The 15,428-nt window shown below is 36.5% G+C and overlaps 1 protein-coding gene across 1 annotated transcript in view; it reads right to left on the reverse strand.

Moving 5' to 3' along the window:
* Window positions 1–1,836: 1,836 nt before the first annotated feature.
* The window catches only part of LOC104076239 (trafficking protein particle complex subunit 10-like), a 34,194-nt gene continuing 20,602 nt past the window's right edge, over window positions 1,837–15,428 (reverse strand). Inside the window, 10 exon segments of the mRNA XM_009577046.1 lie at window positions 1,837–2,251; window positions 3,050–3,244; window positions 3,648–3,825; window positions 5,118–5,288; window positions 6,130–6,256; window positions 6,709–6,809; window positions 8,042–8,271; window positions 9,407–9,565; window positions 10,702–10,843; window positions 15,263–15,428. The exon segment at window positions 15,263–15,428 is cut by the window's right edge and continues 14 nt beyond it. Coding sequence (XP_009575341.1) covers window positions 2,013–2,251; window positions 3,050–3,244; window positions 3,648–3,825; window positions 5,118–5,288; window positions 6,130–6,256; window positions 6,709–6,809; window positions 8,042–8,271; window positions 9,407–9,565; window positions 10,702–10,843; window positions 15,263–15,428 — 1,708 coding nt within the window. The 3' untranslated portion in view covers window positions 1,837–2,012.

A 15,428-nucleotide genomic window follows, 5' to 3' on the forward strand; every position in this document is an offset into this window, starting at 1 on the left:
GTCAGGTAGCCGAAGAGCACCCTTCGGACCGCTATTCTAAATACGTCCCCCTATTTAAGTCTAGAAAATATTTTTCCGTTAAAGTAGTAGCTTTGGCTAAAATAGATGAAACAATCACTCCTTTAAACAAAAGGAAAATTGGAGAAGTCACGGCAGCAGAGAAGTTGGATTTCTTTTTAAAACATGTATATTTAGAACGGTAACGCTTACAATTTCATTAAACAATCTTAGTACAATGTGTTTAATCTAATGGTATATTACAGAACAATGTGAAAAATTATTTAATAGCAAACCATGAAAATGGAATTAATTATAATACCTGCAGTGTCAAAGTCACTAACTTGTTACCTTTTCCAGTCAAAGAATCCCAGCAGTCATTCGCACTAAATGATGCTTTGGGTTTTATCCAGAATAAAATGGTATGATTTCCACAGAGAAAGGGCATTCCTTCACAGAAAGAAGATGCATAACAAGAACATTTTCAGCTAGCAGGTCTACATCTATTTAGACATACTGTTTTTTTAAAATAAAAAATAATAATAAAAAAAATTTTAGACCAGTGCAGGGTGCCTATTTGTTTTTCAACTTAATTGCAATTCTTTTTGGAAAGAGGGTTTGGTTTTTTTCTTCCCCTTTATAATTTAGCAGAACCTGAGTTTAGAAAAAAATAACAACAATGAACTTGTCTAATGAGCAGTTCCTCACTTAGCTTTACTGACAAGTGTTTGATATGGGACAGTTTTCCTCTGTGGAGTTTGTGACAACGCACCATTATAGATCTGCAAGTAGAAAAGGTCATTCTCACATTAAATGCACAAGTTTCAATATCAGAAGCAGGACATCAGAAGGAGTTGTAATTTTTCCAGTCACAGGTGGACTTGCAACATTCACAAAAATTACACTTTTTTTTTTTTTTACATTTTTTTTGTATTTACATTTCAGTTATAAATAAGGAAATTCTTTAAGTTACATGTTTTAACTTTGCTTCACAATAATTCTACATCTGCAAGCTTTCCTGTATCAAACCAACCTCTTTCTTCCATCACGAATGTGGAAGTCTGGCCTCTAATCAGTAATAATTACACAAAGCCTTTATGATGAAAGGTTGACTGTTCAAGTATCACTGAAATTTTTTTATCATACTGAAATTTTTGCCCCAATTTAAAAATCGGGGCAGCAAACCAAGCCACTTAGAAATGGTAATAAAAGAAATTAATCTGGGAACTCAATAAGCCAAATAATTTATTATTAAATTCTATCAATATCTTTCTTTGGTAAGAACTATGCAAGAGGATGACCCAACCCCCACCCCCAAAAAAATCATATAATATGTGACATCACAGTGTCTACTCTGTGAAGGAGAAAGCCTCAAAAAATTAAGGAATTTTGTTCAGTTAAGATTGTTTATAGCAGTAGCTCTTCCATGCATCTAAGTATGCAAACGATGGAAGTTTAATATAAAATTGCAATGGCAGGAATTAACAATGATAAAACAAAACAAAAAACAAAAACAGAAAAGCAACTATTATACCAGTGAATGTGCTGTTGTGTGCTTTGTTGTGTTTCTGGCACATGTGTGGAAAAGCCTGTAAATTATTACATAAAAATCCAAGATTTGGATAAGTATATCATCCAACTCTAAATTCTAAAATATGTAGGAAGCATAAAACAAATCTCTCAGCTGCCAGACAAAAATAAAGAAGTGGTCCAAATATTTGGATTTTTTGGTTTTGTTGCCCTGTGTTGTGATGCAGGATGTGACTGAAGGGAGAAAACCCAATAGCTTACACAAAACATACTAAAGTGGCAATATAAACTAGCTGACACAAGCTTCACTGTACATTTAAATTGATACAATTGTCTGGTGCTTCCATGGCCAGTACATGTTGAGTGCCATAGGTTTCCTTAGAGTTAGAATGTTACAACAAAGACTAATCAGGTCATAATCCTTTAAAGTGCTTTCATATCCAGTTTCTAATTGTTTTTGTTTTCCTTGTTTTCATACCGAGTTGTCACGTGATATTGACTTCCAGAACATGGTCGTCCTTGCTGGGAATGACAAGTATTTGCATAGCCGTGCTGCAGTTGAAGACCTGACCAGGTGAAAAGGATTGCAGACGGGGCATTGGCAAACCTTTGTGTTCCCCGCTAGCTGCAGAATGCAAGCTACCTCTGCTCCTTATGCTGCTGCTGTCAGCTTGATCATCCACATTCTTGTCCACAGACAGGTTATCATTTTCAATCCAGCTATCTGTTTAAAACAAAAACCCACAGTTTCATTCTATGGAGTGATTAAACAACTTAAAAATTATTTCAGAGCTCAGACGCACAGTCAACTTACCACGTGTTAAACAGTTACCGATCATCTCTGCTGAGGTAACAGTCTGTGCACGTTTTTGGCCAGCAGCAGATGTAACAGAGTGAATTATATTGGTTTCTAAGGAAAATTTAAGTAGCATTGCCTCACATTTGTCACAAGCTAGAAGGGTGCTCCTGGAGCTCTGCTGACAAATGGTAAGTTGCTTGCACGAGTGAATTCTCACTACAGTGCTGGGATTAGTGAACAGTACAGATAAATACTCTAGGTGGCTGTGGTAATCTAAACTCTTCTTCTAATCTGGTTTATATGCCACAAGTTTTCAGCAGTTCTTTTATTTCGTACTTAATCCTTTCAAAAAACTGGGAAAAAATTTCAAAGCTAATGAAGACACAGTAGATGTGCAGACAATTAAACCACAGGATTAGAGGGTCATCAAATAGTTTTCACTTGATTATAAATCCAGTGACAACTAATTTGCACAATAATCTTTAAAGGAAATATAAGAAAACAATGCATTTATTATTCCTCCTCACAGATGAAGGCTGCAACCTGAATTCAAAGTTCCTGTCAGAGCAACATTTTGTAAGTTTCAAATCAGAACTGTGAGTGAAGGTAAGTAACAAAGACACTTGGTCAATACACTTCCTCGCCTTGCTTTTCTCTTTACACAAGAACACAGGAGAAGCAGAATCATTTCTGTAAGTAGCCATGTAGTCAAGACAGCTTTACCAGCATCAAGTTGCATGGAGTGAGCAGAATGGTGAGGGAGGTATTTAAACAATCTGACATCAGGAAAAGGTAGATATCCAGCAAACAGTGGCATCACTTCCATGTGGACTTTGTGAGTTGCTCGAGCTGCTACAGGCATAGATATCACTCCAGAACTTTTCCCACAGACTGCCCAGTTACTACTGTTGTCAACAACTGCAAGGAAAAAGAGCAAACACTATAAACATCTTTTCTGAAAAATTAAGAACCCTCAGTATAGTTTTAGAGTTTTAGAGCACTTTTAAAATCAGTATTTTAGCAACATCTAAACCCCACCAGCTTCTGTGTGTGAAGAGCTGTGCAAGGTAAGCCCTACACAAAAAGGACCATAGTTGGGCCTCAAGCAAGTATCCATCCAGACTGAGCAGCATTTATACTCCACTTGAAGACAGATTAATGAGGAAAAAATAAAATATTCTCAGTCTAGCAAAAGGAAAACTGCTTTATTGAGCAGCCTTACTCACAATACAAGAATACATGCCATAGAAAGTCTGGCAGATGTCATTATCAAGACAAAACTGGGGAATTTCATCATTATGCTTAAGAAAAATATTCTTACCTTCATACATAAGTTTTGTTGTGCAATATCCATCTGATTCTGTTAATGCTTCATCTCTGTCAACCTCTGAGAGGTCAACAAGTCGGGTGATTGACACCTCTAAAGAGCAGAGTGAGCCTGTTTTACAATACTCTGCCCCCAATGGTGGAAAAATTTCAGTTTTCACATGATACAACGTCTGTCAGGAAGAAAACAGTGCTGTTATCAAGAAAAAAGGGGTGTTTTACTTGTGTTTAAACTGAACTGGACAATTCATACAGTACAAACTTAACCTTACATTTAACATCCATTAAATCTTTTTAATGCAAGATTCAGTTATAAGTAATGTTCACTTCATTATCTTGCTCAGTTTGAGAAAATAAGCAAACCAAATTTAATTCAATCTATTTTTGATACCAGCAGTGAGCACACTTTTTTTCCCTCCACTTCTGTGCTTTAACTCAGCCTTTCAATGCTCCTAAATGGATACCAATCTTCATACTATTTAAACAAACTTTTACTAGTTTCTTGGCTCCCCACTTTCCAGACACATCACTCAAATTCTGAGTAATACAGGAGAACTCCTTCACCACTCTTACCACTGTAGTCCCCAGAGTAACAGTGCTCACATTATCAAAGAGCTAATTTTTAATTACTACAAAATTAAATTTCTACCAAAAAACCACACTAACACAGTTCTCTTTAAAAACTCCAGAAACAGGTGCCAACAAATGCTGGTTACATGCCAGTAGGTAAACAAATACCTAAAATACTGTTCAATGCCAGTTTGTAATAAGCAGGTAGAAAACATAGCAACACTGAAAACAGACAAAAGAATTTAATCAAATAAGAGTCTTCTCCTGTTGCTACTTTTTACCCAAGCATCAAAAAGGGTAACACAAGTCTGAATTCAGAGATGAGATTAAATAATGTTGATAGAATTCCTTTAATAGGAAGTTATATCTAACCTATAAGCTTCCTAGCTGATCAAAGGAATAAAAAGTTTGTTCATAAAGGGAAAGAAGAAACATTTAAGATAATGGCCTAGAAAACCCTAAATATTTCATTAGAGGAGCTCATCTCAAGCACTACCAACTCAAATGCTTTCAATAGCAAAGATTTTTTGGAAATTGCAATTTGCTTTGGACAGCGCAGTCTTAAGCCAGCAGGGAAAAAGCAGCTCAGTAATCTAAGGACAGCCTCCATGGCACAAGCCCAGGAAGGCAAAAACACAGAAAAAAATGAAACAAGATCAAGGACACTTGCACAAGTGTTATGGTTCCCCCCCCTTCCAGTGGCAAGTATATGATTCCACCATATCATATCAGACTTCAGTTCTATCATTCAACAAACTGGCTTTCCAATGATTCTAAGTAGGTATCAATCTCATTATGTAAACAGAAGGTTTTTAATATATTTCTTGACTTTCCCTTTCCATATATTAGGAAACCATATTCAGTTAACATATACTATACATAGAATAGTACTTACAAAAAAATTTTCCACTTGGAATTCGTAAGTGAACGGCTTCAGGGTAAGAGACTGTTCTTCAGAGGTAGCTGGACAAAAGCTGACTGAAAACAGGCACTGCAAGGAGAGAGGAAGCTCTTTTGTCCACTTCAATTCCCATACAAAGAATATTGATTGCTTACTGTATATGACCTGAAAGAGAATGTTTATAGTATTAGCTCCTTCCTTCCTCTGAGAAAGAAGTAGAAATGCACATACATACATTTGTCTGTTCTGGCATTAATATAGTTTATAAAAACAAATTACCTCTTCAGTGTTAAATAGATCATTAGGGAAAATATGCAACCAAAATAACTAATAGTGAATTTTTTTAACAATGCACATGTAATTAAAAGGAGCGATACATTTCACTGTCAGAAGCAATGTTTCAAAAGGGAACACTTCACATTCAAGTACATATGAAAAATATTTTATTCAAAAGTCCAATTTAATAAAGATATTAATAATGTTTGTATGTACTTTTCCTAGGCACCAAGAATGACCAATTTAATGTTATGTTCAGACAAGGCTGAAAGAAACTTCAAGGGGACTGTTTTGCAACTTAGCTAGCTTACGGCTGTATTTAATTAGAAAACAGCCTATACCTGATTTTTGTCCTAAAACCTAATGACAAACTGCAGCTATAAGATGAACAAATTAAGTGTTAACAGCGATATTAGTGATATTACATTTGTATAGCTGTTGTTCAAGCAGGTATGCAGTGCTTTGCAGAGGCAAATGGACAAGTTTGAAAACTTATCTAATAATCTTTGCAAATTTTAGAATTTAATCTGAGATCTACAGGTGTAAATGCCTTCTAAAGTATCTTTAAAAATCAAAGTTACTCAGAGGACTACAAATGTCTGACCTAACATCAGCTATCAGCCTTACTTACTACAAAATCTATATGCAGAAGTGCTAATAATTTCACTAACAAGAACTTTCATCTAGCTGTCCTGCCAATGAGCTCATAAACAACCAAGAGAATCTTTACCTGTTGAGATTCAGGGTTCAGAGGTACCAGCTGCAAATCTGTACAGTCAGCAGAATTTTTTAGGCTGTTGTCTGAAAGCTGGAAACAGAGTTCTGACAAATTCTCTACACAGACTTGCACATATTTCCTGAAAAACAGGACACAGTTTGTTTAACAAAAGTTGAACAGTTACACTGAAAGAGTACAGGTCCATAAAATTGTTTTCAAAGTGCACAGCTCAAGCAAAAAAAGGAATGGCAGATATATTTGTTTCTTTCAATCTCTTCCTCAATACTTATGAGTCTGTACAAACAAGGCTGTAAAACATCCTCTTTCACATTAAATGAAAACAAATAACTACACAGAAATAGGCTAGCTTGGTTTATCTTGTGGTCTTATTTCCAAAACAGCTGAAACCACAAATTTGTTTTATTGTTATGAAAGAACACTAGAGGAAATGCACAAGCTTCCAATGGGAAACTGTGTAAGATAACAAAAGCCCAACTTAAAAAAAAAGGCTGCTATAAATATCACTTATGAAACTCCGGCTTCATATTTTGTAAGAAGAAAGAAACAATAAATACTTAATGAGTACATTACCGTTTGCCAGCTGACAATAAGGAATGCTTGGCATTAAAAGGTATGCAGAATGTTAATGCAATAATAGTGGAGTAAATCGACCAAGGACAATCAATGGTTACCTAAAGGAAAAAGGGAACAAAGTTCTTATTCGTAATGGTCTTTGGCATAACGATTTTGCTTTTCTTCTCATTTCTAAGCAAAACTTTACTCTACATCTAATGCATCCAGAAGGAGAAGAAGAAAAAAATTTTTTTTTAAAAATCAGTATGTCAAAAACTAATCTGACAAAATACTAGGTTTTTGTTTTCCTGTGAGTGGGATATGAAATCTCAGAGAAGCTTTCCATGTGGAAACTGACATACCCAGTTCTGAAGACTAGAAATAAAGGAACGGGAATAGAAGAAAGAAAAAATAAAAGGACACTAACAATACCAATAGCATCTTAATACAATAATCTGGTAAAAGGTCAATATCAAATAAATTGCTATAAGATCTATTACTGAAATGTCTTTGTAATACTTTAATATATTAAATACAAGCTCAAAATATTTAAAAAAAAAATGTATTTAAAGTGCATTTGCTTTAACTTGGAGCAGCACACTTAACTGAATAATTTCTCCTGAAGTGAATGCTAGCATTCTTCCAATTGTAAAGCTATATATTTTTAACAACATATTTTTAAATGCAGAGGGGAAAAAAAAAAAAAAAATCTTTTGTCACATCACATTTTAGCAGTGTTAGTCTACAGCTATTCCTTTTTACCTGACTCTTCACACACAAGGATACATGAAAGCATGTTTGGTCAATTTTAACAAGGAGTAACACTGAGATGGTTTCAAGATCATTTTGCTGTCAGCTAAAGAGCTTCTTTGCATATTACTTATTTTATTCTACTTATTTAATAATGAAAATTAAGAGGAAAAGTTACCTCCAACTAAATAATGTGACAGCTTGAAGTGTTAAGTTAACACAGCATACAGATTCTTTGCAAGTGAAAGAAATATCTCTGCCAGAGTCAGAAGGGAGAATTTAAAGACCCCCATGCTACCTTTTACAAACACACCAGTATCCTTCATCCTATATAAACTGCGAGCGTTAGAACATTAAAACTCAGATTACTAGTCGGTGGAACAGCTGGTAATATAGTAAACATAGTGTATACTTCTGCTTATATTTATGTTTTCTTTACATGTATTACATTTGCTATGATTTTTGTATGTACATCTTTTAAGAGAAAATTAGTTCAATGCAAGCAGGTTCCCCCCTGCCATCACCACCACTTCTATTTTGTGAAGTATATGCCCCTGTGATCAAATAGATTTTGTAATAAAAACATTAAATTACATCTTACTTTTTGGTCAACAGTAGCCATGCAGTTGTCCTGCTTCTGCTTCTCTTTGTTTTTTCTGTGAACTTCTTTATTTGTAGTATTTTCTTTCTCCCCTGCAGATTCTGTGGCTGATGGCAAATACATGACTTCTAGTTCAAATTCAATCACATGATATGCAGGAGCTACTGGCAAACTGATGCTTGTGATCTTTTCAGAAGACTGAATCTTTAATGATGATTCCGAGATCTTTTCTATAGTTGTGCAGAATGGGGAAAAAAGTAGTTTTAAAACACGTTTAGCCCTTCCCAATTTTCATTTTAATCTGTTACTAAGTAAAGAAACTAGCCTAAAAAGCTAAGTGTCGTAGAAAAATATGAGATGCCATAACCTTTTCCTAGCAAGGCCTCCATGTCTGCAAAAACAGCAACGAGAAACCATGTTGCATAACTTCATGGTAACCTCTTCACAAATGAGCTATAATCCACACATCTTAAATACCACTGCTGTTCACAACTTCCCAATAGTTACGCTCTATCATTCTTAAACTGCAGGAAGGTAACTACCACATTTCATGTAGTAGTCCCTTCCAATGTTCAAGAAAAAACTAAGAGGGCAATTTGATAACAAGCTTCAAACTAGGTAAAGAGCTACTTTAGTCCATCATATGACACCTGTTGAAGTTTTTACAACGTCCTGCACCTCCTTAATATCATAATTTCACTTCAAGCAAACTTAAAACTTACTGAACACATATGCATCAGTATTCTCGGTCACCATTCATCATCTATCTTTAAAATACTACACATGGGGTGCCTCTGTATAGTTTATTTTAATCTTAATTTCATCAAGTCTGTTAAGACTGTTCTTCCCATTTATGTAAAAGTTGCTTGTGTTTGAGCAACTGAGGAGACTATACAGTACTTATGCTCAGAAAAAAGGGAAATAGGATGTCATCTGTTTAAATGAAACACTGGCCAAAGGAAATACTCCATTTACATAGAGCACTATGTAAAAACCTACTTACAACTACTTCACAATAAAAATGGTCTAGTCAAAATAGAACCTGCATAGTAAGAAAAGATCACCATGATTCACTTGACAGATGCTCACCTCAGCAGCAGTTTCACCATGCCTACTGAATTCCATCAATGAAAGTGAAAGCTGTCCAGCTATGTCTGCTGAGAAGTTCATACTACTACTTTGAGGGTGAAAGTTTAAGACCTTTCTTGCACTGAAATACTCAGTTGCAAGTCCCTAGAATTGTTCTTAATAACAACTGCTGAAAAAGACAGCAGCAGTGTTCTTAATACTGTAAGTACAGGTTTACTTCAGGACTACTGAATTTTCATGCATTTAAAGATTATTAATTTTTACTTCCTTGCCTACCTCTGGTGTTAGAATAGATCACTGCCTTGCTCTCCGGATGGTACAGAATAGGCATGGCATCCGCGTTACTGAGCTGCAAAGTATCGCCATTCTTCATGAAGTAGTGACCAGTAGTCACTGTGAATTTCACCTTCTGGGGAATGCCAGCCAAAAGGCTATCTGAAGAAGAAAGCAGAAATTGTTAACAGATTCCGGTACTCATCAGTAGATGGTTACAATACACTGCTAAAGCTTCTTAGCAATATTCCCAGACAATTTGTCACACGTTAGGGCAATTTCAAAGTGTGGGGTTTTGGTGTTATGCAACACATTAAACCTAGTTCAGATACGTTGGTGTGGAGAAACCGGTTGTTTCAACTGGAGTGACCAAAACCACTGTTTCTTAGATGGCTTAGACTAGCTGGCTCATACTGTGTAGCTCTGGCAGCACAGAATTCAGTGAAATACAATAATTCCAAAGGATTTACTAAGCTTTTTGTTAAGTTCTTCAGGTTGTAGACAGCTTTATATTTTTGCACCTACAATGCCAGTCATACCCACATACTGTATTTACATAATCAAGATAACAAGAATGCTAGTATGCACACAGACTCTCAAATATCTGAATCACAACCATTAATTTCATAGGGGTAGCTAATTTGATTAATGCCCAATATGCCTGTCCTTCCCTCGCCACACATTGCAACCCTTGTAACTGGAATGATAGTGCAAAATGCATATTAAATCCTCAACTGCGTCAGTTAATAGCCTGAAAACAAAATCACTATTAACTTCCATTTATAAACTTTAATAAACTCTACAACAAGTAATGCTCAGCCGTCCATGAAACCAATGGATGTATTCAGTATTAAATTTTAATAAGTTTATATTATCACCTCTAGAAGAGAATCCCAGTTCTTACGCGTTTCTTGTAAATACCAAAGAGACTGCAGCATCACAGAACGAACCCATAAGGAGCTCAGTCAATTACAAATTTAAATATTCACTTCTCCTAATCAGGGTGGCAGCTCAAATCATACCTGATATTTAAGTGACACTACATGTTCAAATTCATGTTCAAAAGTGACACTACATGTTTCAGAGCCAAGCACTGGAATTAGTTGTTGAAAACTAGCCATCATTGACAGAGCATACTTGATGGATAATTTGAAAAGTGAGAATTTATTTTAGACTCAAAATTAAGAGTAAAGCAAAAAAAAATCTGAGTAATTTTCAAGCCAGAAAATGCTTTATCTAGTCCTACGAGAGTAGAACAGAAATCATCAAAACAAGCTCAGCATAGCAATGGTACCTACCAGTCATCGGTTCCACTTTTAGCTGGGGCTCCTGAGAATATACGTCATACTGCACAATTGGGTAAATATGAAGAAGGACAAACTGTACTTTCCCCACTGAAGTGCACAGTTGCCTGAGCGTGTATGTCCCAGGTTCTTTGGCCTTTCAAGAAAACATTTGAATGGATTTTTCAATTTAGGAAATACTTCTAAAACAAACCCTCTACTAAACAACAGCATGTTTTCAGCTCATTTTTATCAGATACTTTGCATTTGTAAATTAAAACAGACTTGTTCTCTGAGTAAGTGACAAGATTTTCACAAAGGAGCACCTTTTGCCCCATTAAGATAGAAGCTCTAGAGTGCTGGCTGATTCAAGAAAAAACATCATAAGTAACAAGTACCAATAATCAGAATAACTAATATAGTAGCTATGCTGTCAAATTGTTATTTTGGGGTGCTTTTTGTCTTGTTTGTTGGTTGGTCGTGTCCCCCCCCTCCAATTGCCACATAATATATATTAATTATATTTTAATTTAAGTACTGAAATGATATTTAGAAAGCAGTGAAGTGCTTAGTTGGCTAACATTCATAAAATCCTACAACATTTATATAAGGCACAGCTTTCAGCTCAAGCTATCGATTTCACACACTCCCCACCCCTTACCCTCAATAATGGGATTCTGGATGTTTTTCGATAACATTATAAAAACCAAGTCTGTAACACCTGCTAGTATATTTATTCCTGATTTTATTTACTCTTAGCTACTACTGCTAGGGAATGGGAAATGTTTTCTTTTTCCATGTGCCATTTTACCAAGTCTAATACATAAATATTGATGCTGCATATAATTAAATCTAAAGAATAAGATCAGAAGTTATGGAGAAAAGCTGTAAAAACTTAACATTCAAACCTCACTTACATAGTTATTTACAAAGCAAATCCTGACTGAAATTCAGTATTACGCATTTTGACATAAAAGTCACTAAATTTTATCCCTTGAATACTTTATAAACAGAAAAGCATGAGTAAAGTCTTTCATAATATATACATACTTTAAACCACAACATGGGATGGGAATATCAGTCTGAAGAATTTACATAATGCTTTCTGATCTCTTTTAAATCTTGAAAAAATACACTGGAAGATTGCTATCAGCATCAATAATGCTAATCATCAGTCTAAGATCTACAAAAAGAATAAAACTCCCTCTGTATCCTAGAAGCACAGTCATTCCTCTTTCTGCAGAAGTAGTGCAATTAAGCATTACTGTAAGAAAATTTAGAAAACAAGTTATCAGCAGTTTCTATCCTCTGGCCAGCTATGTAATCCAGTAGAAGTGACACAGTATATGACTACAGTGATAATGGATTTTTAGTAAATATTTTGTAAATACTGCAGCTCAAATCTAGAGAAGCTTTCACCATGTTATCTAGTAATACACTGTCAAAATTAGAACACATTCAGATTTTCCCTTTAAGGACAGCTAGGTCATGCTTTGAACAACTGTATAAAGATCAGTAGGATTCACACTGAGCAGTCTTCCCAGGCAAAGTTCTTTCAAAAAAGAAAGGTTGGGAAAATAGGAAAGTTACAAGGCTGTCTATCCTCCACTAGTCACCAGAAGCATGCAGAACAAGGCAAATTTAAAGCAGAGCTATATCTAGCTTTTTATCCATGTCTTTTCTTCCATGGTTTCAGATTGCTTCCTGATCCCAAGCCAAAGTGCCTGCTCAGAACAGGCTCTAACAGCTTTCTTCTAGTAAGGCTCCTTCACCTGAAATCCAGTTCTACATACATGTTAATTTATTTTACAGAGAACTACACTTGCAGCCACCAAGACCTCTGACATCTCTGAATCCCATTAACTTGTCCCAATCCTTTGAAAGAATGAGAAACCTAAAAAATTAGGTCAGTAGGTAGTTCAAATGACATTATTGCCATTTCACATTGTATCATCAGGGACTTGAACTCAACTTCCACCTTGAGATACCTGCTATCCACACAGGTTCCACAACGTGCGTGTGCACATGTACCAAGCACATCTCTCTAGTGCTTTCTGCCCCAGCGCTGGAGGAATGGAAAGGCAGAGTATGTAAGCCTATAGAAAGCTTCACTCTAAACAAAGTTCTACGACAAGACAGAAATTAAGAATTAAAAAAAGAAAAAAAAAAAAAAAGAGAAAGTTAAAATCTCAGGTGTGGAGCACCTAAAATATACTAAGAATGCTAAAGAAACCTCCTGGCCAGCTCTGTCTAGCTATCAATTTTTAGTCATCAAAAGCAGTTATGCAGATTCTTATTTCAAAATTAGTTTAAAAAAAGGGACCAAAAAGGGATGAAAGCTAATTTAAACCAATTGGAAGAAGGCAAAGCTAGCAGGCATATATACCACATGTGACTGCAAAACAATTTCTCTCTTCATAGCATCCATATCCTTTCCAACACACAGACTGGATAATGCTCAGAAAATGAAGCCGCTATGAAACACCTGTTGCATTCCTCATTGTGCTGCCTCATCTTTTGTTAATCATTCAGATGCTGCACTGAATTTCTCAGTGTTCTCTCACTCAAATTTTCCCTACTCTGATGTTCATTACTGTAGCATTGAACCCTACTAAATACTTCCCTATGAAGGGTTACAGAGGTGGGGAAGGAGATAGAAAGTATTTAAAGACACCCAAAGACAGAACAATATGATAATTGAGGCCAGAAGCTCCTGCTCCTGGAATGCCAAAGAGATGAAGTCTCGCTTTTGAAAACACTTGGCATTTCACTTCCTAGGACTACATCAGCAGGTAAATGCCTTTCCCCACTTCACTAAAACAAGCAAACAAACCACAGACCAGCAAAGTACAAGGCCACAGAATGAGTGGCAGTTAAAAAAAAAAAAAAAAAAGAAAACAACAACAAAACACACACACACACACAAAAAAAACCCCAACACAATAGAAGAACACAACCACCACAACCAACCAACCAACAGGACTGGTACTCAAGGCCTGCTGATTTCCAGTTACTATGCATCTAGTAGTAATGCAATGTGAACAGAAGTGATAAGCACTACTGTCCTTAAATACCTCAGCAATTACTGGGAGTACTTAGCTTACTGGAGGAAGAATGGGAGGAAAGAAAGGATTACTCCAAGTATTAAGCTGACTTAGAGTGCATGTGTATGTCAGGAATTGCGGGAGTGTCATATACAACACTATATGGCAAAAGCAGGACTGTAATCCATTTTTCTGAGGGTGGCATTTAGATGGTGACACTATTTTCACAGGTGTTTGCTCATGCAAATTTAGTCTTCCTGTAGCAGAGAATCCTTATGTTCTTGTCTCCTCATTCCTTATGTGATTAAGATGAACAATGGGGGCAATTTTAATTCTGACATCTTCTAAATTCAAATATTTGAAGCTGAGCTTAACTTTGTCATAATTCTTGCAGGTAGGTTTACTACATCCACCAAGTGAAAAAATATTCTACCACCCTCCACAGTGAAGAACAGGCTATCAACCAAATTTAACCACACAGTCACTTACTAAGGGCTAGAAAATGCATTTCCATCAAAATTTTTAAACATTATTCTCAATGAGCTCAACAGTGAAGGCAGACTTCATGAGCAGTACATTATCTTACATGTGAATTTATCAGTTTAATTTTTGGTAGCAATAATCAAGATGTTTAAAACAAATTTTGGAAGGCTGACTCAAATGATTGCAAATAGGAGAGTCACCTGTACATTTTGGCACAAACACAACAGCCTTCTTTCAAGGGAAATTAAGGTCTAGAACAACGAAAAGAAAGCCACAAGGGGAATGGCACCCCAAGCTGTAACAGGAAGCAATACAGGTACCACTTGCCAGCACTATGCTCTTCCTCAGTGTCCTGGTTTCGGCTGGGATAGTTAATTTTCTTTCTTGTAGCTGGTATAGTGCTGTGTTTTGGATTTAGGATGAGAATAACGTTGATAACACAGGGATGTTTTAGTTACTGCTGAGCAGTGTTTACACAGAGTCAAGGCCTTTTCTGCTTCCCACACCACCCCACCAGCGAGCAGGCTGGGAGTGCACAAGAAGTTGGGAGGGGACACAGCCGGGACAGCTGACCCCAACTGACCACAGGGATATTCCATACCACATGACGTCATGCTCAGCATCTAAAGCTGGGGGAAGAAGGAGGAAGGGGGGACATTCAGAGTGATGGCGTTTGTCTTCCCAAGTAACGGTTACGCGCGATGGTGCCCTGCTTTCCTGGAGATCGCTGAACCCCTGCCTGCCGATGGGAAGTGGTGAATGAATTCCTTGTTTTGCTTTGCTTGCGTGCGCGGCTTTTGCTTTCCCTATTAAACTGGCTTTATCTCAACCCACGAGTTTCCTCACTTTTACCCTTCTGATTCTCTACCCCATCCCACTGTGGGGGAGTGGGCGAGCGGCTGTGTGGGGCTTAGTTGCCGGCCAGGGGTAAACCATGACACTCAGCCAGTGCTTTTAGTCCTTCTTTCATGAGTGCTAATTTCACTCTCAGCCAGTGCTTTTAGTCCTTCTTTCATGAGTGCTAATTTCACTCAACTGTAAAAACATACCTGAGTATTGAATGTTATTTTATTGACCCCTGGTTCCAGTATTAAGTTGTTGCATTTCAATACATGAGCCCCATCTTCTAAAGTCAACCCTGAGGGCATATCCAGTGAACTGCTGCTCTCTTGCCTTCGTAGTAGCATGTGCACATTTTTGCAGATAATTCCTGCT

The sequence above is a fragment of the Fulmarus glacialis genome, unplaced genomic scaffold (assembly GCF_000690835.1).
Source record: "Fulmarus glacialis isolate BGI_N327 unplaced genomic scaffold, ASM69083v1 scaffold14334, whole genome shotgun sequence".
NCBI classification, from domain to species: Eukaryota; Metazoa; Chordata; class Aves; order Procellariiformes; family Procellariidae; genus Fulmarus; species Fulmarus glacialis.